Raw genomic sequence first — 18,510 nt, 5'->3', positions numbered from 1 at the left:
GAATATTCCAATCATGGCACGATCAGTAACACGAGAAAATAATTTTGACACGAGTTGCTTTATACATTTCAGCGTCGCAGAATGATTTATCGTATCGTACTGGAGATAGTGTTCTTGTTTTCATTTATAATTTATCATAATTCACGGTTGAACCGATGTACACCTGCATTTCTAGCATGATGCATTTAAGATTGCAACTAGATTGATAAAAGTGCGAATGTTGAGTACTGAAGGATTAACAGTAAATCTCCAAACTGCCGTAATCACGATGTTTTGTTCTCTTTTGTACGTTTTCTAATCGTCGATCCATTTAAGTAGCTGTCATCCATGCATAATCTGGCCATTTTGCCAAGCGTTGCGCCAATTTTATATATTATATATCAATCACATTTAACAAAGATTTAACGTCACAAAGGAATCATTGTTTGTACATATACATTTTACGATCTGCATTTGACAAAGTATTGTATCATGTCGCCCTGATACGTCTTTTAAAAATATCTTCAAATATAAATTGTTCGAAACCGAGATCGTGCTATTTAATTTTCTTAACCACTACGTGGATGTTATTCTTTTAGGAAATATAAAACAATAATGGGTACATAAAGTAGTTTATTCAACGATTTTTTTTACAGAAAACGATTTACAAATTTCTTTAACAAATATATCAACGGCAAACCAACGCGAGATCAAACATTGGGGGACATTATTATTAAAGAACGGTAATATTTTTTAAAGATTAAAATATTAATAAAAAATATAGTCTTTTATTAATCTCAGTATACTCTGTATTACTTAATACATAACAGTTTCAAAAGGACTGTGTAGTTAAAACATGTGCAGGCAATAGAGTGGAATGGACACTTCATCAACAGGTTCCTCAGCACCTAAAAATACCCTAGGAATATCCTAGAGACAAAAGATCTAGTACTTAATACTATTATTTCAATAGCTCCTTACACTTCAGCTTTAATGCAAGATTTTCTTGCTTTAAAAACTCCAATTCCTCTAACTTCTTCTGCAATTCTTCATTTCGTTTTTGCAGAATAACAATATCCTCCTTTAATCTTTCATTGTGTTCCACTAAACTCCTTACTCTACTTGAATCTTTACTAGGATGCATTTCATTGACTAATTCATCCGTTTGGGACATCAAGTGCTTAATAAAATTTGCTTGAGCATTAAAGTGCAATTTGTGCATGGCTCTCAGAATTTTGGAGCTCTCCTGTTTTGTCTGCATGCTCACAATATCCTTAATGGCATTGAGCAAAGCTGCAGGATCACTATCCTTGGCAGCTGATTTATTAATGGACTCATAGGTTTTTGTTTTGTCCTTAGGGACTTCTACTTGAGAGGTACTTTCTTTCGAAGGGTCTGAAGGTCTACTGTTTTCTTTGACAGACAAATCTGATGCTTGATTGTTCTCCTTGCAACTTCCAGAACGGCGAATTCTATCTCTTCCTGTTACTTTACTTTCAGAAATTCTTACTCTTGTCTCTCGAACTCTTGCTTTGGTATCATCTTTAATTTCCTGCTCTTTGTCATCAGGTTTCACTTTATTTTCAATGGGCTTCAATTTGCTATCACTTATTCTCTCCCTCCTTTCTGACACCCTGACTTTCATCTGTTGCTTTCTAGTATCATGTTCTAATAACTTCTTTGTATCCTTTAAAGTAAATTCCTTAGCATTTGTTTGCTTTTCAACAACTGTAGCCTGTTCAAATTTATGATGCAAATTGTCTCCTTTAGTTGATTGTAACTGTTGCAGTGGACTGGATGTAGCTGTTCTAGTTGTTATATGCCGGTCTATTGAATGGGTCTTAACATTCTGAACATCTGTAGGTAATAGTTCCAAATCTTCCAAGAAAGAGTCATTCATTTTCCTCAATAAACTCGTATTCTCTTTCAAGAACAAGTGGTACACAATATTTGTGTACGTAGAAATATAAGTTTTCTAGGAACTTTGTATACAAGAAGTAATTACCAAAATAAAGTATATGAGAAAGTGTTCCTTAAATTCGTTAAACTCAAACGTGTTTCTTACTTATATCATATACTTATATTCATTGTACAGACTCAATAACCTTAATTACTTTGCACTAGTGAATCAGAAGTGCACAAATTTATTTACTGTGACACAGTCGTCGACAACATTACGAACACAAAGAGTTAAAAATAGCTACAATTCAGTGTTAACCTTCGGTTAATTACCGGATGTGAACTTCAACGTAGAACCAATTCAAATTAACTTGTTTAGTGAGTCAGCTGACATGGATTCGTTACTTTACATATCGCCATCTACATTATAAAAGTTACTGTTTGAATTCTGGGGTAACTTTGTTTCTCTCTCTATAGATGCACTTTGTAGAACTAAAATCGTGCTTATCAGTGCTTATAGTTAGTAATGGACACGTAAAACTATCCAGAACTTTACTTTTACTAGCTTTTACCCTCCAACCCTTGTATCTAAACAGAGGCGAAGGCGCGTCCATTTTGTCACTATGAGGAACGTGATACGGAGAAATGAACTTAGAGCATATTACAGAAAATACTGCAGATTCATTGAAAATGGAAAGCAAATAGTACTTCAAAATGTATTCTATCGGTAATAGGTTGTTTATTATAGTATCTGGAAGAAGTGTTTTTCAATAATAGTCATCTATGTGTCATCCACAGATGAGTAACGAACGAACTAATGTTTCAATCATTCTCCGTGGAGCTTCTTATTCGTCAAGTTCTTAAATTAAAACTTTAAAAATGCAAAATAAGTTCTAATAATTGTTAAATGAAAAATCAACAGCTGTATTAGTGCCGGATGGCGCCACTATTCACTCCTTTTTATTCTTGTCGAATGTCGCTGTTTCTAGCTACGCGGCCGCTAAGAAGCTATAATGTCCTTTGCCCAGGAATTACCTGTACCTTCAGAAACCCTTGACTAGTAATAATTTTAGCATTTTTTTTGTTGTAGAATTGATGTCATAGACCACGAAAAACAATTTTTGATTAACGTCAATACTGGGACTCGTTAACATAACGCGAAGGATTCAGGGAATTAAATCGTTTGATCCATTGCATTGGTAACATTGATGAACTTGTTTGAAGATTATTTTTCCGCCGGGTCATGATAATCGGATTATGATAATACTGGGTCATGATTAAGCCGAATGAATCTTTTATTTAAACGATGTTCCATAAGATTCGAGTAAACCTTACATTTTATATAAATTACTTAAATAATTCACTTATATATTCATGTTTTGTGATTTCATGTAATAAGGGTTGAAATATAAGGACGAGTCGCTTAGAGAATGTATTACAAATGAAATATGGGAATTTTATTGTATAAGAGTATCTGCTTAAGAATCGGATACAATCGCTTTTCTGGGTTTATTTGAATCGCGAATGGAATATTAGAGATTTGTTATATGATTAAAATATGAATACCATGGAAATTTTTAAACAGTGAAGCGTGAGGAATCATAAAATAAATAAGGAATTTTTTTTATCGAGTCTGTGGGAAAGACGTTGCTGCGTTGAAGGAGGAAAAGAGACACACGCTATAGTTCACTGTTTGATAACATCGCACAAAATACGGGAAGCACGTTGGATCCCCACCACGGTATACGCCTACCTACGAGCACGCCTTATATATAGTCTTCGAGAAAACAGCGAATAGTCGCAGTTCTCTCTTATCGTTGAAGGGGAAAGTTACGGTTACGGCTTGTTATTACTTAATAGAAAGAATGAGGAAAGTGGTGCCGGTTTTACAGATTCTCTTCCTAATCTCACTTGTGATTGAGAATGTAAGAGGTTTTACAAATGTGTACCCAAAATTGAAGAGCTATCCCGTTTCGGCTGATGTAGATGTTGGTGAACCACTTTTTTTAACGCCGTTAATTGAAAGCGGTAAAATAGAATATGCTCGTAACAAAGCTGTTGTACAACACAAAGAAATGGAAGACATCGGCAGTTATGCCGGGTATTTTACCGTGAATAAAGAATACAATTCGAATCTGTTCTTCTGGTTCTTCCCAGCTGTGGTACGTAATACTAATAGTATTCTGTTCGATTTGTATTTACTTTTACTGTTTTCGATTCGAGTTAAGTCTTCTATAATTTAGAAACTCTATATCGACAAAAAAAAAATAACCTTTATTTTAAACAGCACAACCCAAAAACTGCGCCTATAGTATTATGGCTACAGGGTGGTCCTGGGGCTACATCCATGTATGGTTTATTTATGGAAAATGGTCCATTTTTTGTTAATGCTAACAAAACCCTTCAAAAGCGCAAATACTCTTGGAATCAGTCTCATAATCTATTGTACATTGATAATCCTGTTGGTACTGGGTTTAGCTTCACTGACAATGATAAAGGATATGCTACTAATGAAACACACGTGGGAAGGGATGTTCATACTTTATTGGTTCAATTCTTCCAAGTATTCCCAGAACTTCAGGCTAATGATTTCTTTGTAATTGGTGAATCTTATGCTGGAAAGTATGTGCCTGCTGTATCGCATGCTATCAAAGACTTTAATATCAAAGCAGAAACAAAAATAAATTTGAAGGGTTTAGCAATTGGGAATGGACTTACTGATCCAGAAAATCAGTTATTGTACGGTGATTATTTGTATCAATTGGGATTAATTGATGCAAATGGAAGAGATTTGTTTCATAAGTATGAAGAGCAGGGTAGAAGTTTGATTAAACAAAAGAAATTTGTGGAAGCCTTTGATGTGTTTGACATGCTTCTTGACGGTGACTTAATTGATCATCCTTCGTTGTTTAGAAATTTAACTGGGTTTGATTTCTACTTTAACTACTTGCATACCCAAGACCCAAGTGACTCTGACTCTATGGCACAATGGATTCAAAAACCAGATGTAAGAAAAGCTATACATGTTGGTAACTGCACATTCAATGTTGAAGCCACTAAAGTAGAGGAACATTTGAAAGGGGATATTATGCAGTCTTTGGCAGTTCTCATAACAGATCTAACCAAACATTACAGAGTTTTAATATACAATGGTCAGCTTGATATTATTGTTGCATATCCCCTGACAGAAAATTATTTACGAAACCTCGATTGGTCCGGTGCTGAAAAATATAAAACAGCTCCGAGAAAGTTATGGTTGGTTGGAAAAGACTTGGCAGGCTACACAAAAACAGTCGATAATTTAACAGAAGTCTTAGTAAGAAATGCTGGGCACATGGTTCCTTTTGATCAACCACAGTGGGCTCTTGATCTTGTTACTCGTTTTACACATAATAAGAAGTTCTGAATACTTTTATAAAGTATTTCAGTGGGAACGTGTGTACGATAACTTATCGTGGCTATGATTACACTTTAGTAGCTGTAAACGTGGTTATATAATAAGAATTTACGAAAGTTATGTATACTTTGAAAACGAACCTGGAAAATACATTTGTACTCAATTTTTTAAGAATCGAATTAGTAAACGTTTATTGATAATAAAAATACTATATAAATGTTTATTATTGAGCTGCCCCTTACAAGTCATTTGTCTTATTTGTATATAGAGGTATTTGTTTGTTTAGGTACTATGACTTGATATTTTATTATTAGATTATTAGAATCCTTAATAAGCATCTTGTAATATGCATAAAAAAAAATTCAGTCACACCAATTGTCATGAACAAGACAGATCTCAGTGACTGTTGAAGTTTCCTCCATGTCACGGGGTAATGATTAATTCTATGTAACTTACAATAGACTACATTAATCTAGATATGGCAGTAAAAAATCGTCTACTATAGATACATTTTTGTGCCATTCAAAGTGGGGAACATTAGGTACTGTAATGAGAGTAAGTCTATGACTCTCATCCAGTGCCTTTAATCCAATTAAATCGTCCTTATAAATCGATCTATCACGCATATGTACCACTGTCTCGTTGCTATCGTAGTATCCGAAGTGACTACTTTGCCAGGGTGTGATTACGCCGTCGTCAGGACCTCCAACGAGTATCATACGTTTCAATTTGGTGATACCTTGTGTAAACGACATAGCTTTTGTCGCATTTCTTTCGTTGTTCACGAGTGGAAGAAATTTACTATACTTGTAATACAATTCCTGTCGAATAAAAACAAAAATATAATCTTCTACTACAAATAATTACGAAAGCCTACCAACCTGATGGTGAGGATCATTCCAGTAATTGCCGACACTAGTGTGTTGACCGATTTTCGAATAAAAGAGCTCGTAAGCAGTTTCACACACCAAATTTGGGAAAAATAAGTGTAAGAATCGAGCTGTAAACGGAAATAAGCGTTTGAAACAACAATTTTCTTTGTCTATCTTCAAAGATGGCGCCAACGACACATACTTCCGTATTGTCCTGCCTGCGGCGAACTTAAGGAGATGAAGTTCCTGACATTATGGTCAGGAAACCTTTGTAATATAGCTCTAGCTAATAAGCCACCTTGGCTATACCCTACTAAATGTATTCCCTCGGGAAATGCGGCACCGATAGATATAATATCCATTCCTATCTCTTCTACTTGTCGCCACATCGGCTCCAGGCTGTTCCATCCTGCGTATCTCGGGGTATTGTAAGTTTGAGTTCCAGGATGCATCTAAAACGTAGATTAAACAACGATGGGTATAGTAGTGGTCACAATATAGCAAGGTCGTAAATTAAAGAATTAATGGCACTTATTGATGTCGTTCCACTTAGAGCTATATACTGCATTTTTCGCTTCAATGTATTATATACAGTACATTGACTTTGTATTAAACATTTCTTCGTACGGCCTTGACAGAGATTTCAGATCCTTATCAGTTCATGACTATGTATTAATTTATTCATTTTATTAATTCACTTGTGCTGACACCAGAAACATGTTTACATTAACTCCACTGATTTTACGACCTCGCTAATATATATATATATATATACACGTAATCATGTTTACCCGCCAAATTTACGCAGGTGCGACATCTGCAATATTCTTTGTGTTAAGTGAATTGATTACCTCTTGTATCCTGTTGGTAATAATTTCCATGCTGTCGCTTCCAGTGAGCACACCATGTATAACAGCGACGGCACGATAACATTCAGCAACATTACTAAATGCAGTTAAAAGCCAGAGGAAGAAAAGAATTGATCTACAGTTTGATGAAGACATCGTTACTCGATGTAAACGAGTCATAGACTCATACCACCTTCAACAACATCGCGTCATGTCGGACTAAAGTCTCATCTCTATTGCAACGACCATATAATTCTGAAGTCGTTTCTGATTGGAGCGGCAGGATACAAAGCCAGTTCTCCGTTTGCTGCTCCATTGAGAAAGCAGCTTTAACATCGATTTCATGACCGGAACATGAACGTCACCTACCGAGGGCTCCAGAGAACGACTCATCTCCGTCGAACATGAAGAAAACTTGTTTATCAGCGACTAACTAACGCTGCTCTCGAACACAAAAAAGGAAGTACATATGTCTGCAGGGATATAAGTTCATTCCCATCTGCAGGCAATGCCAAATCAATTGCAAAGGGCATTTTCTTCATAAAAACTAGAGCTCCTTAAGTGGGAGCGTTCCATAACTGAAAATGATCAGGATTCATCAGTATGATAGGGTCAATGAAGACGAAAAGACCTCTATTGCACCCTGAAACAATGTGCTATGGAATGCACTAGGTCCTTAATCCTTCCAGAACCGCGTGTAAGGTGGCTAGACACGTGGCATTTCCCGTGCTTGCTTCAACCATATATCACCGGTGTCCTGACATCACCCCTAGTTGGCATACGAAACTCACGCCTCAGACGATGGAGCGCATTGTTCCGACCAGCGTCACCCTCTATTATAACGCCACTACTTCTTAAACGCATATCACTCCCCTTCAATGACGAATAGAATTCACTCCTTCAATAAGGAAGAAGACTTTACAAGAATGCGCCTACAAACGACAATTTCAACGAATTGTACATTACCATGACAGAGAAACAAAGAAATGGATGGATATTAACAGAAGCCACATTAATTGTACAATCAGTTCCTGATAAACAGTACAAGGGACCAGAGGTTATCGTTATAGGAACATTATCCAAGTGAAACCATTGACGGACACTTAACCGTTGTATGCGAAGCGGAATTCGATCCAGCAGTGTATTAAGATGATTAAATGGACAGGTGTACCGAATGTTCCGATTGCACCAAGAAGTTGGAACAAGGTACAACAATTTAACCCGGGAGGAATACCTGGGAACGAATGTGCTCACGTGCTTTCTGATGTCGCATGCTCGCTCTAATCGAGTCCCCCCAGAAGCTTTGAAACTACCGGCGTTTCTTTTCGCCAGAAGAGGGAAAGAACCGAATGGGGGAGAAAAGAGAACGAGAGGAAAGACGGCCAATCCAATTCCACGCTCAAACCCGACCATCGTGATGGTGGAGGATGGCGAAAAAACGCAGCCACGACCAGAGAGCGAGGCAAGGCGAGTGTAGGTCTCTCGGAGCTTTTTTGCGTTTAATCAAGGATATTCGCGGTCGGCTGACTCGCTATTTTAGTCCACCAAGTGCTAACCGAGGCGCGCAACCACTAGCGAGGACCATACTCGCAGGAAGTGGATGAAGGAATCTTCGTCCTTTGACCCCGCAGGGACGCTCCTACCTATCCTCCGGTATTTCAACACGAGTTACGGACTATTTCTGCAAACTATACTCACTATATTTTTAGTTTGCATCGTGAACTAATTAATTGGATTCGTAAATTGGATAGAGGTTTATATTCGATCTTAAAAGCGCTGTACGCAACTTCGGAAGTATTCAAGAAATGAACACCATCCCTGCGTCATTAATTCACGCGCTTAGGGGCATACGCCAGGCCAGCAATTCAGCTTCCGGTTTTGTACATTCAAATGTACACAACGCGCACGACGGAATGAACAGGGGCAACGAGTTAATGTTTGCAAAAATATGCAGGCACCACGACGAGTTTATGTTTCACCGTCCTGACGTTTCCTTTTTTTTACGTCCCGGAAGAGTTACCGACAGAGTAACAACCACTCCGTATGAAAATATCCTTCGCCGCGAGAAGAAGACCCATTTTCGATGCAGACCGTCCAGAACGTCCATTTTGGTGGGGGTACTGACCACATTTTTCGGCCGCGCCATTTTCCACCAGGAATCATGGATCCTCTTTATTCGAGAATCGACTCGAGGAGGCTGTTTAAGGCCACCCTCCAGCCTCCGTAAGTACAGAGGCGGGTAGAGAAGACGAAGTGGGTGGTACGGTGTCGGAGGAACGGCCGGGAGATTAGCGTTAATTACAGAGTTGAGCCGTTCCGGGGTTGGGACGAGGCGCGAGGTATTTGTCACTCGGCACTGCTCTCGACTCCCGTTCCACGTTCTGAATATTAATAACCCCGGCCACCGTGCCTCGCCACCTCCCCTGCCCGTCCTCTTTCGTGCCCACCCTCTTCTCCTCGCGTCTCCTTTCGCGACATCCGATGAATTGCACGGCAGACAACGCTACTCATTATGCTGACTGGTTGATTTCATCACCGTCACCGGCACCGAAAAATTAATCGTCCTCTGATCACGGAAGAAACGAGAAGATCAGTTTCCCGACGAATTTCTGGCCACTGGCTGACTCGACCACGATTTCATCATCGTTGATATTCAAGAAACATTTTATACCCGATGGTACTACACGTGACGTCTACTTGTCCATATTCATAGCTTCTGGTCTCAAGACAGTCTTCTCCTAACCCATAACGTTTCCCAAAAATTGAAGGATGGCACCTTCGGCAGTCACCTCGCCCCATCCACGGTGTGCACGTCGATCAATCGATATCATCCTCTCCCGTCCTTTCTGCGGTTGGTCCCTCGATGGCGGTCCCATTCCCGCGCAAAACGTTCAGATATTCAAAGTCGGGGATAGGAGGGGGGAATAGTTTATTCATGGCCGGCTCGGAGAACTTAGAAAGATATTGGAAACGGCCCAGGAGAGGGTGAAAGATAGAAAAAGAAACGGTTGGAAGCCCGAGAAAACGGGAATCCGTGGGGTGGAGAGCGAGAGAGACCGTTAGGGGGGTGAAGAAAGAGACGAGCGATATTGGTCGGACGGAAGTGTCCCCTCGGGGAAACGAGAAAACGGGAGGAGCGTCGTCTCTCCCACCCCCCTATTTCCCCCGATCCGATAAAGCGAAAGAGGGACCCCCTTGTGGCACGACCACCACTCCTACGCCTTGACCCACGTGACAGCGAGCCCGCCAATAAAATTCAAATAAACTCCGCCGTGCATACTAAATTATCACATCTTCCATTACCCGACCGCGTGTGCCCATCCCCAAACGACCTCTCTGCTGGTCTCGAGGAAACGTTTCGCCATCCTGTCGAAATTCCAATATTTTTTGACTTTCGCTCCCCACCGGTGATAGAAGAACACGCCGATCCAGATATTCCTTCGGTGTCTCGAAATGTTCCTGCTTCGGGCCGACGGTGGAAATACCTTAAGACTATCTGGAGAACATACGTCAATTTTTTTTTTTGCAAAGATATACTGTATAATTGATCGGGTAGATCAGAATTTAATCTGTTTTGTCTGGACTGACTGAAGAAACGGGGGATTGTGAACGATCCGCGAAAGCGTGTTTCTACTGTTGCTCGTCGTCTTGAGGACAGTTAAAAAGAGTGAATATCCCCTGACACTGACAAGAAGGGGTCCCTAGGTGTGACGCTGATTTTTTAAGGAGGTTCAGCACTGTGGGAGAGCTTTTAATTCGCAACCCAATGATATTTGTTTCAGCTGTATATGGCTATTAGTTTATGAAATATTTAATGTCCAGTGACGAAGAAGCTTCGAACACTCATCGAAGACGTATTGTATATCAGGAACTCGTAGACTGTGACGACGTGTAACTGTTGCTATTAATCCGCCATGGTGGGATTCCTGCCGAGAACACGGGAATGACTCGTCCAGGAGGGTCCAGCGGTGCTGATGAAGGGACGGGAAAGGTCAGGTGGCCTTTCCCAGGAACGCCCCAGATTTCAACATTACTCAAGAAGGATCAACCTGCCAGGACGAGGGCCATTGTTCGCCATCGCGCTGCCGAGTTTTCTTCCGCATCGACGGTACACCCATATCCTTGCGGTTCGGATACAACGCACAATTTTCTGTCCACGGAACGTGTCAAATGTTCCGTACATTTCTTCGCGTATAAGCATGAGTAGCTCTACTCTTATACATATTTCTAACCAATTATGTCAGAATTAATTCGGTGTGATTACCATTGAGCTGGAAAGGATTTTCAAAACGAGTACCGTTCGTGTTTTCGTCGAAGCTTCATCGCGCAGCAGACGGTACACTGTTCCAATTCGGTCGATTTCTTTTTTTAGCTGAGTTTAAACGCGTTAAGCTACAATTAGTAGCTCAGCCGTACCCCTGTCCCCCCCTATCAGCTTGTCTACGCCCCGACTATTAGTATAATCGTTGGAGGCTACGACCCTTAGCCACCCCCGGGCGGTTCACTTTAATTCTTAGCAAGTTAGAACCCCCTCTCCTCCTTGCCCCCGCGGACTTTGTTCTCCGTTCAGCTTCCTCTTTGCCACTCGATTCCAATACTAAATACCGAGTATCAACTGAACTTAGCTACCTGTTAAAAGAGACTTTCCAGTAACGAAATAGGGTATTATTCGAGAATCGCTCTATAAAAGAATCGCTAAACGAAACATGTGTAAATATTGTTGTTTTTCACAGGGCAATTGCCCGAAACGTTCTCTCTTTCGATACGTCGAAAAATGAATGTAACGTTCCGCTCCGTGTCTAATTGATTTTTTTCCTGGCGTAGGGGACCATGATACGAGCCCCCTTCAGGGGTGAACTTTCGGACCTCGAGCCCACCCTTTTGCATTATGGATGCACCTGATTTCACACTTGTTCGTTCGCACTGGCGAACTACGGGCGTCGTAACGTCTCCATCGATACAAAACGGACCGCAATTTGCTGGCCCATTGTAAACAATCCCCCCTTCCTACGTTTCGCCTCGATTCATGGGTAATAAATCCTGGTCCCGGGATATATGGTGAATTTATGTTTACGAAAAGCCCAGTCCCGGAGTGTCCGTGGTCGGAGGAGGAAGGGAGGGCAGCCCGTGAAAAATTGTGACGAAAGTTCGGTTCAACGTCGTCCTGAGCAGTAGGTGAGTCACTGTGTAATTCCTTAACACTAGAACTACCAAGCAAGTCAAAATGACTTGCCAATGCACTCTTACAACGGCGATTGAAATGTTATAACAATACATTAAAGAAATTAATTAATTTGTAAATTTTGTTTGCCATATTTATCGATCGATTGAAAAAGATATGTGGTTATCGTTGGTAGTTCTAGTGTTAAATATTAAGAATATACAAATTGCCCCACCTAACGTGAACACCTTAAATATCTCAGTTACTGTTGGTTTTCAGAAAAATTATTGTAACAAATGCTCGAAGTGACATTTTTGTTTATCGTAGTATTTGTCCCGTCCAACTAAATAACATTGTCCCCTCAAACTTCTTTTGTGTCTTCAGAAAGAAATTAGACATTGAAGGTGTTCACGTTAGATGGGACATATAGTGGCAACATTTAGTGTATGCAATAAAGAAACTACAGTGTATTGTAGGATCAAGATGTTTTATTTCTTTATATTCGTCAGCAGTACAATAACTATAGGAGAAGCATAGTGATTATAAATATATAGAATAAAGTTTATTATTAATTCTCAGTTGGTACCGTTGGGTCACAGATGACCTGTAAATTTTTCAGTTGTTACGTGATCAATATGTCACCGTACCAATCGAGTGTTAATACCTTATTGTGTGGCGTTCGCTTTTTAAAAGACTTTTAACGACAATCACGGTACGGGAGGGGAACCTGATTTAACAATTACATATCGTTTTGAATGCATTGTATTGGCCGGATGTCCGAAATTGGCCGCGTAACACGCGCGTAATCCCTGCCACGTGTCGTCGTCCGCGACCGAACGAGAAACGAACCCGAGGCGACCATGCGTCGCTCTCGACGCCCCTACGAATCTGTCCCGACGTCTTTTCTGTACCCCGCAAAACCCACTTGAACCGGGCACACGGTCCATCCGTTCGTTCGTTACTCGTCATTCAATACCAATTTGTCCAGTTACCGAGATTAGAAAGCGACTTGAAAGCGATGCTAATTCGTGCCGCGCTCTCCGCTTTCTAATTTGGGATTCACCCTCTTTGACCCGCCACTTATTGCTCTATATTCCGGTTTATATTACCATAACGAACATCGATCGGCCGGTTCGAATCGCGTGTACCTGATTTCTTAAAATAATACCGGTGAATCAGCTGAAATATTAAACAGTTCGACAATTGAAGTATCATTCGGCTGATATAAGGGATGAAACTCTAGTTTCCACGAGTGTTTCGACATTACTGACGTACAAGTGAGTTAATTATAGAGGAAATTCTAGATGAGTGTTCTAAGGCTCCTCGGCACTGAACAGTAAACATTTCATAAACTAATGGCCATATGCGGTTGAAACAAATATCATTAACTTCAGAATTCTAACCTCTGCAAAGCCTCATTAAAAAGTCAGCGTTAAACCTGGGGACCTCTGCTTGTCAATACCGAGAAGCCTACGAACACTCATCTAGGATTTACTGTAATTCTTTTCAGAGTTAAACATTTATTATATGAAGTACCATTTCTTTACTACAGAACATCTGATTTATTTCAATAAAGTCGAAAGCTTGTCATTCTCCCGCCCGTCTGTGGCGGTTTCTAGCACACAGGTCAAACCGAAATGTAGCGTACAGGCGAAACTGTAAAAAGTACATCGGTAGTCTAACATATGGCTGGCGAAATTGCCGGCGGGGTGGCAGTAACAATATTTACAGAAGGCTCGGCCAACCCCCGGTGTTTTGTTAAGACTGCTCCACCGCACACCGCCGCAGCCCCGGGGGCAAGGGTGTCACTTTACCCCGATAATCCCCCGTAATACTCTTTAGCGATCCACGCCGCGAAGTAATATTAAGTCTCTTACATCCAATTTCTATGGACTTACACCTTGTTCGAGGCGATTAGCATTTTGATTGCGGCCTCCTCCGCGGAGTCTTTCACTTAGCTTTGCCCCTTCCTCGGTTCGACTGAGTGGTCGTTTAAACTCCAGAACAGGGAAAAGTAAAACTTTGTACTTTCTTACTTCTACGCTTATTCCACGTTGCATCCGTCTGTTCTCCAATTGTCCCAGAAATTCCATAAATGTGTAAAACAACAATGTAGAATATTTAAAAGACTTTATTTCATTTTTCTGTAAGTACACAACAAATCTATGAAAAGAAGCCCACGAATTAATTTGTACACCTAATACATTCACCGACCAGGCAACAATTGTCCCCACTTATTTGAATTCACGGAACGATCCGTTATTTAGATTAAAAAATCCTTTTAAGTCACTCGTTCGCCCGAAAATATCGTGCTGAATATTTAAACCCCTTTCGCGAAAAGCGTGGTGATTACTTTCGAACCAGCCAGGTCGGAATTGCACGCCATAATTTAAAACAACCACCAGCCCTCGGCGACGGTGACACTCGCGTGGTACTCGACGCACGAGCAGTCTGTTGATGACGAACGAGTTTTTCGAGCGGGGACGCGGCCGGGATTTTCATTCGTGCCGTTGGACGAGAATGCCCAGTGGAATCGCGTGTAATCGTCATACGTCGAGGTGCACGCGTGCACAGAAAATTGGGGTCGCGGTCTAATGCTCGCGAAACACACACACGCAATGTGAAACGAGAGAAATGGGGTGGGTCTGTTTGCTTTAGAGCTCGGCAATCACGTCGAGGGTGGTCCACGCACCAGTCTGCGCGATTCGGATTAGCGAGATCATAATCAGCGAATCGCTGGCAGAAACGCATATAGGTGTCGAATGTCAGCTCCTGTGGGACAAGGAATTGATTTCTTTCCCGTGATCCGCCCAGGGCCCCGAGGGTTGTTCACGCGTCACCTTGTATTCCGTAGACACACGATTCTAATGGGATTCCACGGTTCGAAAGGGAAAGGACATATTAAATTTGCCTCCGAAACCGTCGTCGGTTCCGAAGCATCCTTCTGTCAGCGTTTGAGAACGCCCGTCACGCCCAGGGAACGAGGAAGTTCAACCCTCTAGACTCTACCCGAACGAGCATTATGTCTGCGGAAGCGGATGTGCGGAGGCAAAGTGGCCTCCCGCGAGTTACCATTATGGCGCCGCAATACCGAGCTCGCCGAGACTTTGTGTATACATAGACCGAGCATTCTATAGAATGGTATCTCTATTAGAACGGACGGTACCTTCTAACTCGGAGATACTTAAAACCTGATACAACAAGGTAGAAACTGTGCAATCTTGTCTTCTTTTTTATTAAAGAAAACTGCGCTTCCAGCCTGATTTGAAAATACGTTTAGAGTTTTGGGAACAATCATTCTCATCTTGAAATGTTCCACTTTCTAAGGTTTGACGTTACCTTGAGAAATTTCTGAAAATATTTAAATTTATAAATTAACTATTTCTTCATTTTTACATTACAATGAAAGGTGTGAAAAATCAGAGAAGTGTTGCTGTAACATTTTAATCGTCAATATAAGAATATACTAACCAGTCATTTTGACTGCTTTGGTACTTCTAGTGTTAAGGGATTAGCCCACCCTGACCGCCTGAAAATCATAGGTGTCTTCGTGAATTTTTTCTGGGAACACAAAAATATGGGGACATACAAAAATATTTTTTCTTCAAAAAGGCCCTTCTGTAGAGCACCTTCTCGGCCGATTGTTTCCACCGCGGCGTCCATCACGGTCGTTAGGTCTGATTTAAAACAAAATTCGCTCTAATATAAATTTATTTTAGATTTTGTTTTTTATTCTCCAATTTATTTTCTAAATTCCCCGCGAAAAAATCGTTGCGTAAAGGTGACCAGGAACGCTCAAAAGGTTCGCCCGCGTCGGACGAACACGCGCAACGCACGAAATGCCCCGGCTTGAGATTTGCGCGAAGCGTGAATGGGAAGAGGGCGTGGGAAACGGCGAAGTGGCCGCGTACGCGGATAGTGTGGTGACTTGCGACCGGTCCGGTAATTGTGGTAATTGTGCCGAGTGATTCACACATCAGGATCAGCCGCGTCCACTCCGCCCGTGCTTGCTCGGTCGGTTGCGTGCCCCCTGGATCCGCCACCGTCGTCTCCGCTCGCACGATATTCGCGCACGCACACGCGCGCGCGAAACCGGGCAACCGCGAGCGAGCGCATCTGCGCGGGATTTCGGAAACAATTGCCGACAATTCTCGCCACTTGACTCGCGGCCAGCGATTGACGTGAGAATCCGCTTAGACGGCCGTAGAAACTCCGCTGCGGAGAGTATGAGGTCATCTTCATTAAATCGTTCTCCGCTTAATGACTGATCTAATTTTTTCCTTTCTCCCTCCCGTTCATCCGCCGTTACCACGAGAGAGTGGTACGTAAGCACCATACTCTCACCTTTTTTTTCCCCGCTTTCCGTCACGACCGTGCACGATCTTCGAGGAAAGGAGTCATCTTTCCTTCCCACGTTCACCAGAGGGTTGCTGAGGAACGGTGCTGTCGTTTAACGTTGTCTTAATTATCATTTATGGTGCGTGTGTCGCTTCCTTCCATCAAAGTATTGTAATCGGGGGAACGGACACACATTCCCGGGAATACTTTCGTAGGAAGTGTTTCTTAATTCCTGGTACAGTAAAGGCTCCACGAAAGTTTGAACTCGGGACCGAATCGTTTCAACACCTCACAAATCGAGCCTCAGCAACAAAATCGGGGGAAACAAAAAGTTATGTGAAGTAGAAACTCTCACTAGAGACTTCCTATCTAATTCTCATGGAGCCTTTACTGTATATTGTACAAGCGTAGGGGTTGATCACGCGAGTTGGTTACACATCACGAAGTATTTCCATCTCCACTTTGGTCTAAAAGTAGACAAAGCGAAACGCATGAATGGATCCTTCGTTGACCACGTTATTCATGCGAGGTATCGGTACGTTCCAGGTGTAACCAGCTGCTCTGGTCCGGTTATTGCGGCGTGCCACCGTGTGAAATACACACGGATGCCACCGGTTTCGGTGTGGTGCTCCAGCGAGGATCGCTCGTAAGAGGGTTGATAAGGCTATCGCGCGCATCGCCCCGCCGCCACGTTTAGCATACATTTGAATAATGGGCAGGCCGGTAATCCTTTAAACCGTTGGGCCCTCATCCCGTAACTAGGTATCCTTTCATCTCTGGCTCGGGTAGCTCGTCCGAGGCCAACCATCTCCTCCTTCACCCGCGCACATTCCCCCCCAATGGTGGTTCACTTCCCTCCAGGCTGACTGCCGGGGTTCGTCCTCTATTTCTCTCTTTCTCCGCGTCGGGCGTTTAAAGATATTTCGTTAAAATAACAGTCTCGGCTCGACTGAGTGCTACAACCCTCCACCTACCCTCTGGCCACCCTTATACAGCCCCGATGGCCGCGGCAGAAAAGGGGGTGGCATTTGCAATGCAGAGGTTAAATGGCTGCGGGGGTCGGTCCAGGAACGGGAACCAGGGGCTGTGGCGTCCGGGGGGGGGGGGGAAGAGGACGTTAGAGGGAGTAGATAGCACACGCAGCTACTGCACAGACTCGATTGGTTTTTTACTTGCCTCCAACGGTTGCTCTCTTCCTCTCTCGCTTCCGTTCTCCTAGCGTCGCCCAGAGAAACTTTTGCCTACCTCTTACCCTCTTCTCCTTCGACACACAACCGTCTCTCCCTACCGTTCGCTCCTCTATCCGAGGTTACCTCTTTTTCCACTTCATCGGGCCGGGCTTTTTCGTCGAGGAAGAGGGAAACCAGAATGGTAGGAGGGATCAGGGAACCAGCGAGAGGACGCGGAGGGACAGAGAGAGAAAGGATATTACCTGGGGGAGGCTCGCCGCGATGGAGGAACCTGGAGGTGGGCGAGATTAAACATTTATTTAAATGGCAGCCTGGTTCGGTGTTCGCGACCAGCACGCATACCGTCAACTACGTACACGCATTTAATATATGTTCCCTTACGTCGTTCGTGTGCCACGTATACATGCTCTAGCGTGGAAAAATACTGTACATAGGGGGTAGAAGGAGAGAAAGAGGATCGTGTATGTGTGCCGCGTTCAGGTGCGTGGGTGTGTAGATATTACGACTACTAACGGCCGGAGGAAGGAGATTAGTCTGGTGGTTTTCAATCCCATTTTCATCGCGTTTCTACTACCCTTGCCGCGGTAGAACGATATCGTTGAAGCTTCATCGTGCAACCACCGCGGATCGTCCTCCGCCTGGCTCGCAAATGGCTCGAGAATAAATCAAAGGCTCGAGAGGGGGACCTCTTTCGATCTTCACTGAAAAATGTTTTACGATCTATCGAGCATCGTTTCACCAGTTGGTATTTGCAAACGAATTGGCCAGAGCCGTCGTTTGATCCCCATCTGATTGGATTTCGTTAGAAGCTTGCTACTTGAATTTA

At 42.4% G+C, this 18,510-nt stretch overlaps 3 protein-coding genes across 3 annotated transcripts; 1 reads left to right on the top strand and 2 right to left on the bottom strand.

Moving 5' to 3' along the window:
• Positions 1–703: 703 nt before the first annotated feature.
• LOC107189574 lies at positions 704–2,024 on the bottom strand. The gene has a single exon (XM_015578135.1). The coding sequence runs from the start codon at positions 1,877–1,879 to the stop codon at positions 941–943; it is 939 nt and encodes a 312-aa protein (XP_015433621.1). The 5' UTR covers positions 1,880–2,024; the 3' UTR covers positions 704–940.
• Positions 2,025–3,700: 1,676 nt separating this feature from the next.
• On the top strand, positions 3,701–5,480 carry LOC107189565 (venom serine carboxypeptidase). The gene is made up of 2 exons (XM_015578126.1): positions 3,701–4,040; positions 4,166–5,480. Exons 1-2 carry the CDS (start codon positions 3,744–3,746, stop codon positions 5,282–5,284), a joined length of 1,416 nt encoding a protein of 471 aa, XP_015433612.1. The 5' UTR covers positions 3,701–3,743; the 3' UTR covers positions 5,285–5,480.
• Positions 5,478–7,176, bottom strand: LOC107189566 (lysosomal thioesterase PPT2 homolog). The gene is made up of 4 exons (XM_015578127.1): positions 6,999–7,176; positions 6,350–6,599; positions 6,157–6,275; positions 5,478–6,096 (listed from the first exon to the last, which is right to left on the bottom strand). The coding sequence occupies exons 1-4, from the start codon at positions 7,173–7,175 to the stop codon at positions 5,743–5,745; spliced, it is 900 nt and encodes a 299-aa protein (XP_015433613.1). The 5' UTR covers position 7,176; the 3' UTR covers positions 5,478–5,742.
• Between the last annotated feature and the right edge of the window lie 11,334 nt (positions 7,177–18,510).

This window comes from Dufourea novaeangliae, unplaced genomic scaffold (assembly GCF_001272555.1).
Source record: "Dufourea novaeangliae isolate 0120121106 unplaced genomic scaffold, ASM127255v1 scaffold169, whole genome shotgun sequence".
NCBI lineage: Eukaryota > Metazoa > Arthropoda > Insecta > Hymenoptera > Halictidae > Dufourea > Dufourea novaeangliae.
This window is presented reverse-complemented; position numbering and strand designations above follow the sequence as displayed.

Coding starts and splice junctions, on each gene's coding strand:
- LOC107189574 (XM_015578135.1), bottom strand. CDS start 1,879: ATGAATGACTCTTTCTTGGAAGATTTGGAACTATTACCTACAGATGTT.
- LOC107189565 (XM_015578126.1), top strand. CDS start 3,744: ATGAGGAAAGTGGTGCCGGTTTTACAGATTCTCTTCCTAATCTCACTT. Junction 4,041..4,165: donor TCTGGTTCTTCCCAGCTGTG/GTACGTAATACT, acceptor TATTTTAAACAG/CACAACCCAAAAACTGCGCC.
- LOC107189566 (XM_015578127.1), bottom strand. CDS start 7,175: ATGACTCGTTTACATCGAGTAACGATGTCTTCATCAAACTGTAGATCA. Junction 6,276..6,349: donor GCAGGCAGGACAATACGGAA/GTATGTGTCGTT, acceptor TTCCGTTTACAG/CTCGATTCTTACACTTATTT. Junction 6,097..6,156: donor GGAATGATCCTCACCATCAG/GTTGGTAGGCTT, acceptor TTTATTCGACAG/GAATTGTATTACAAGTATAG.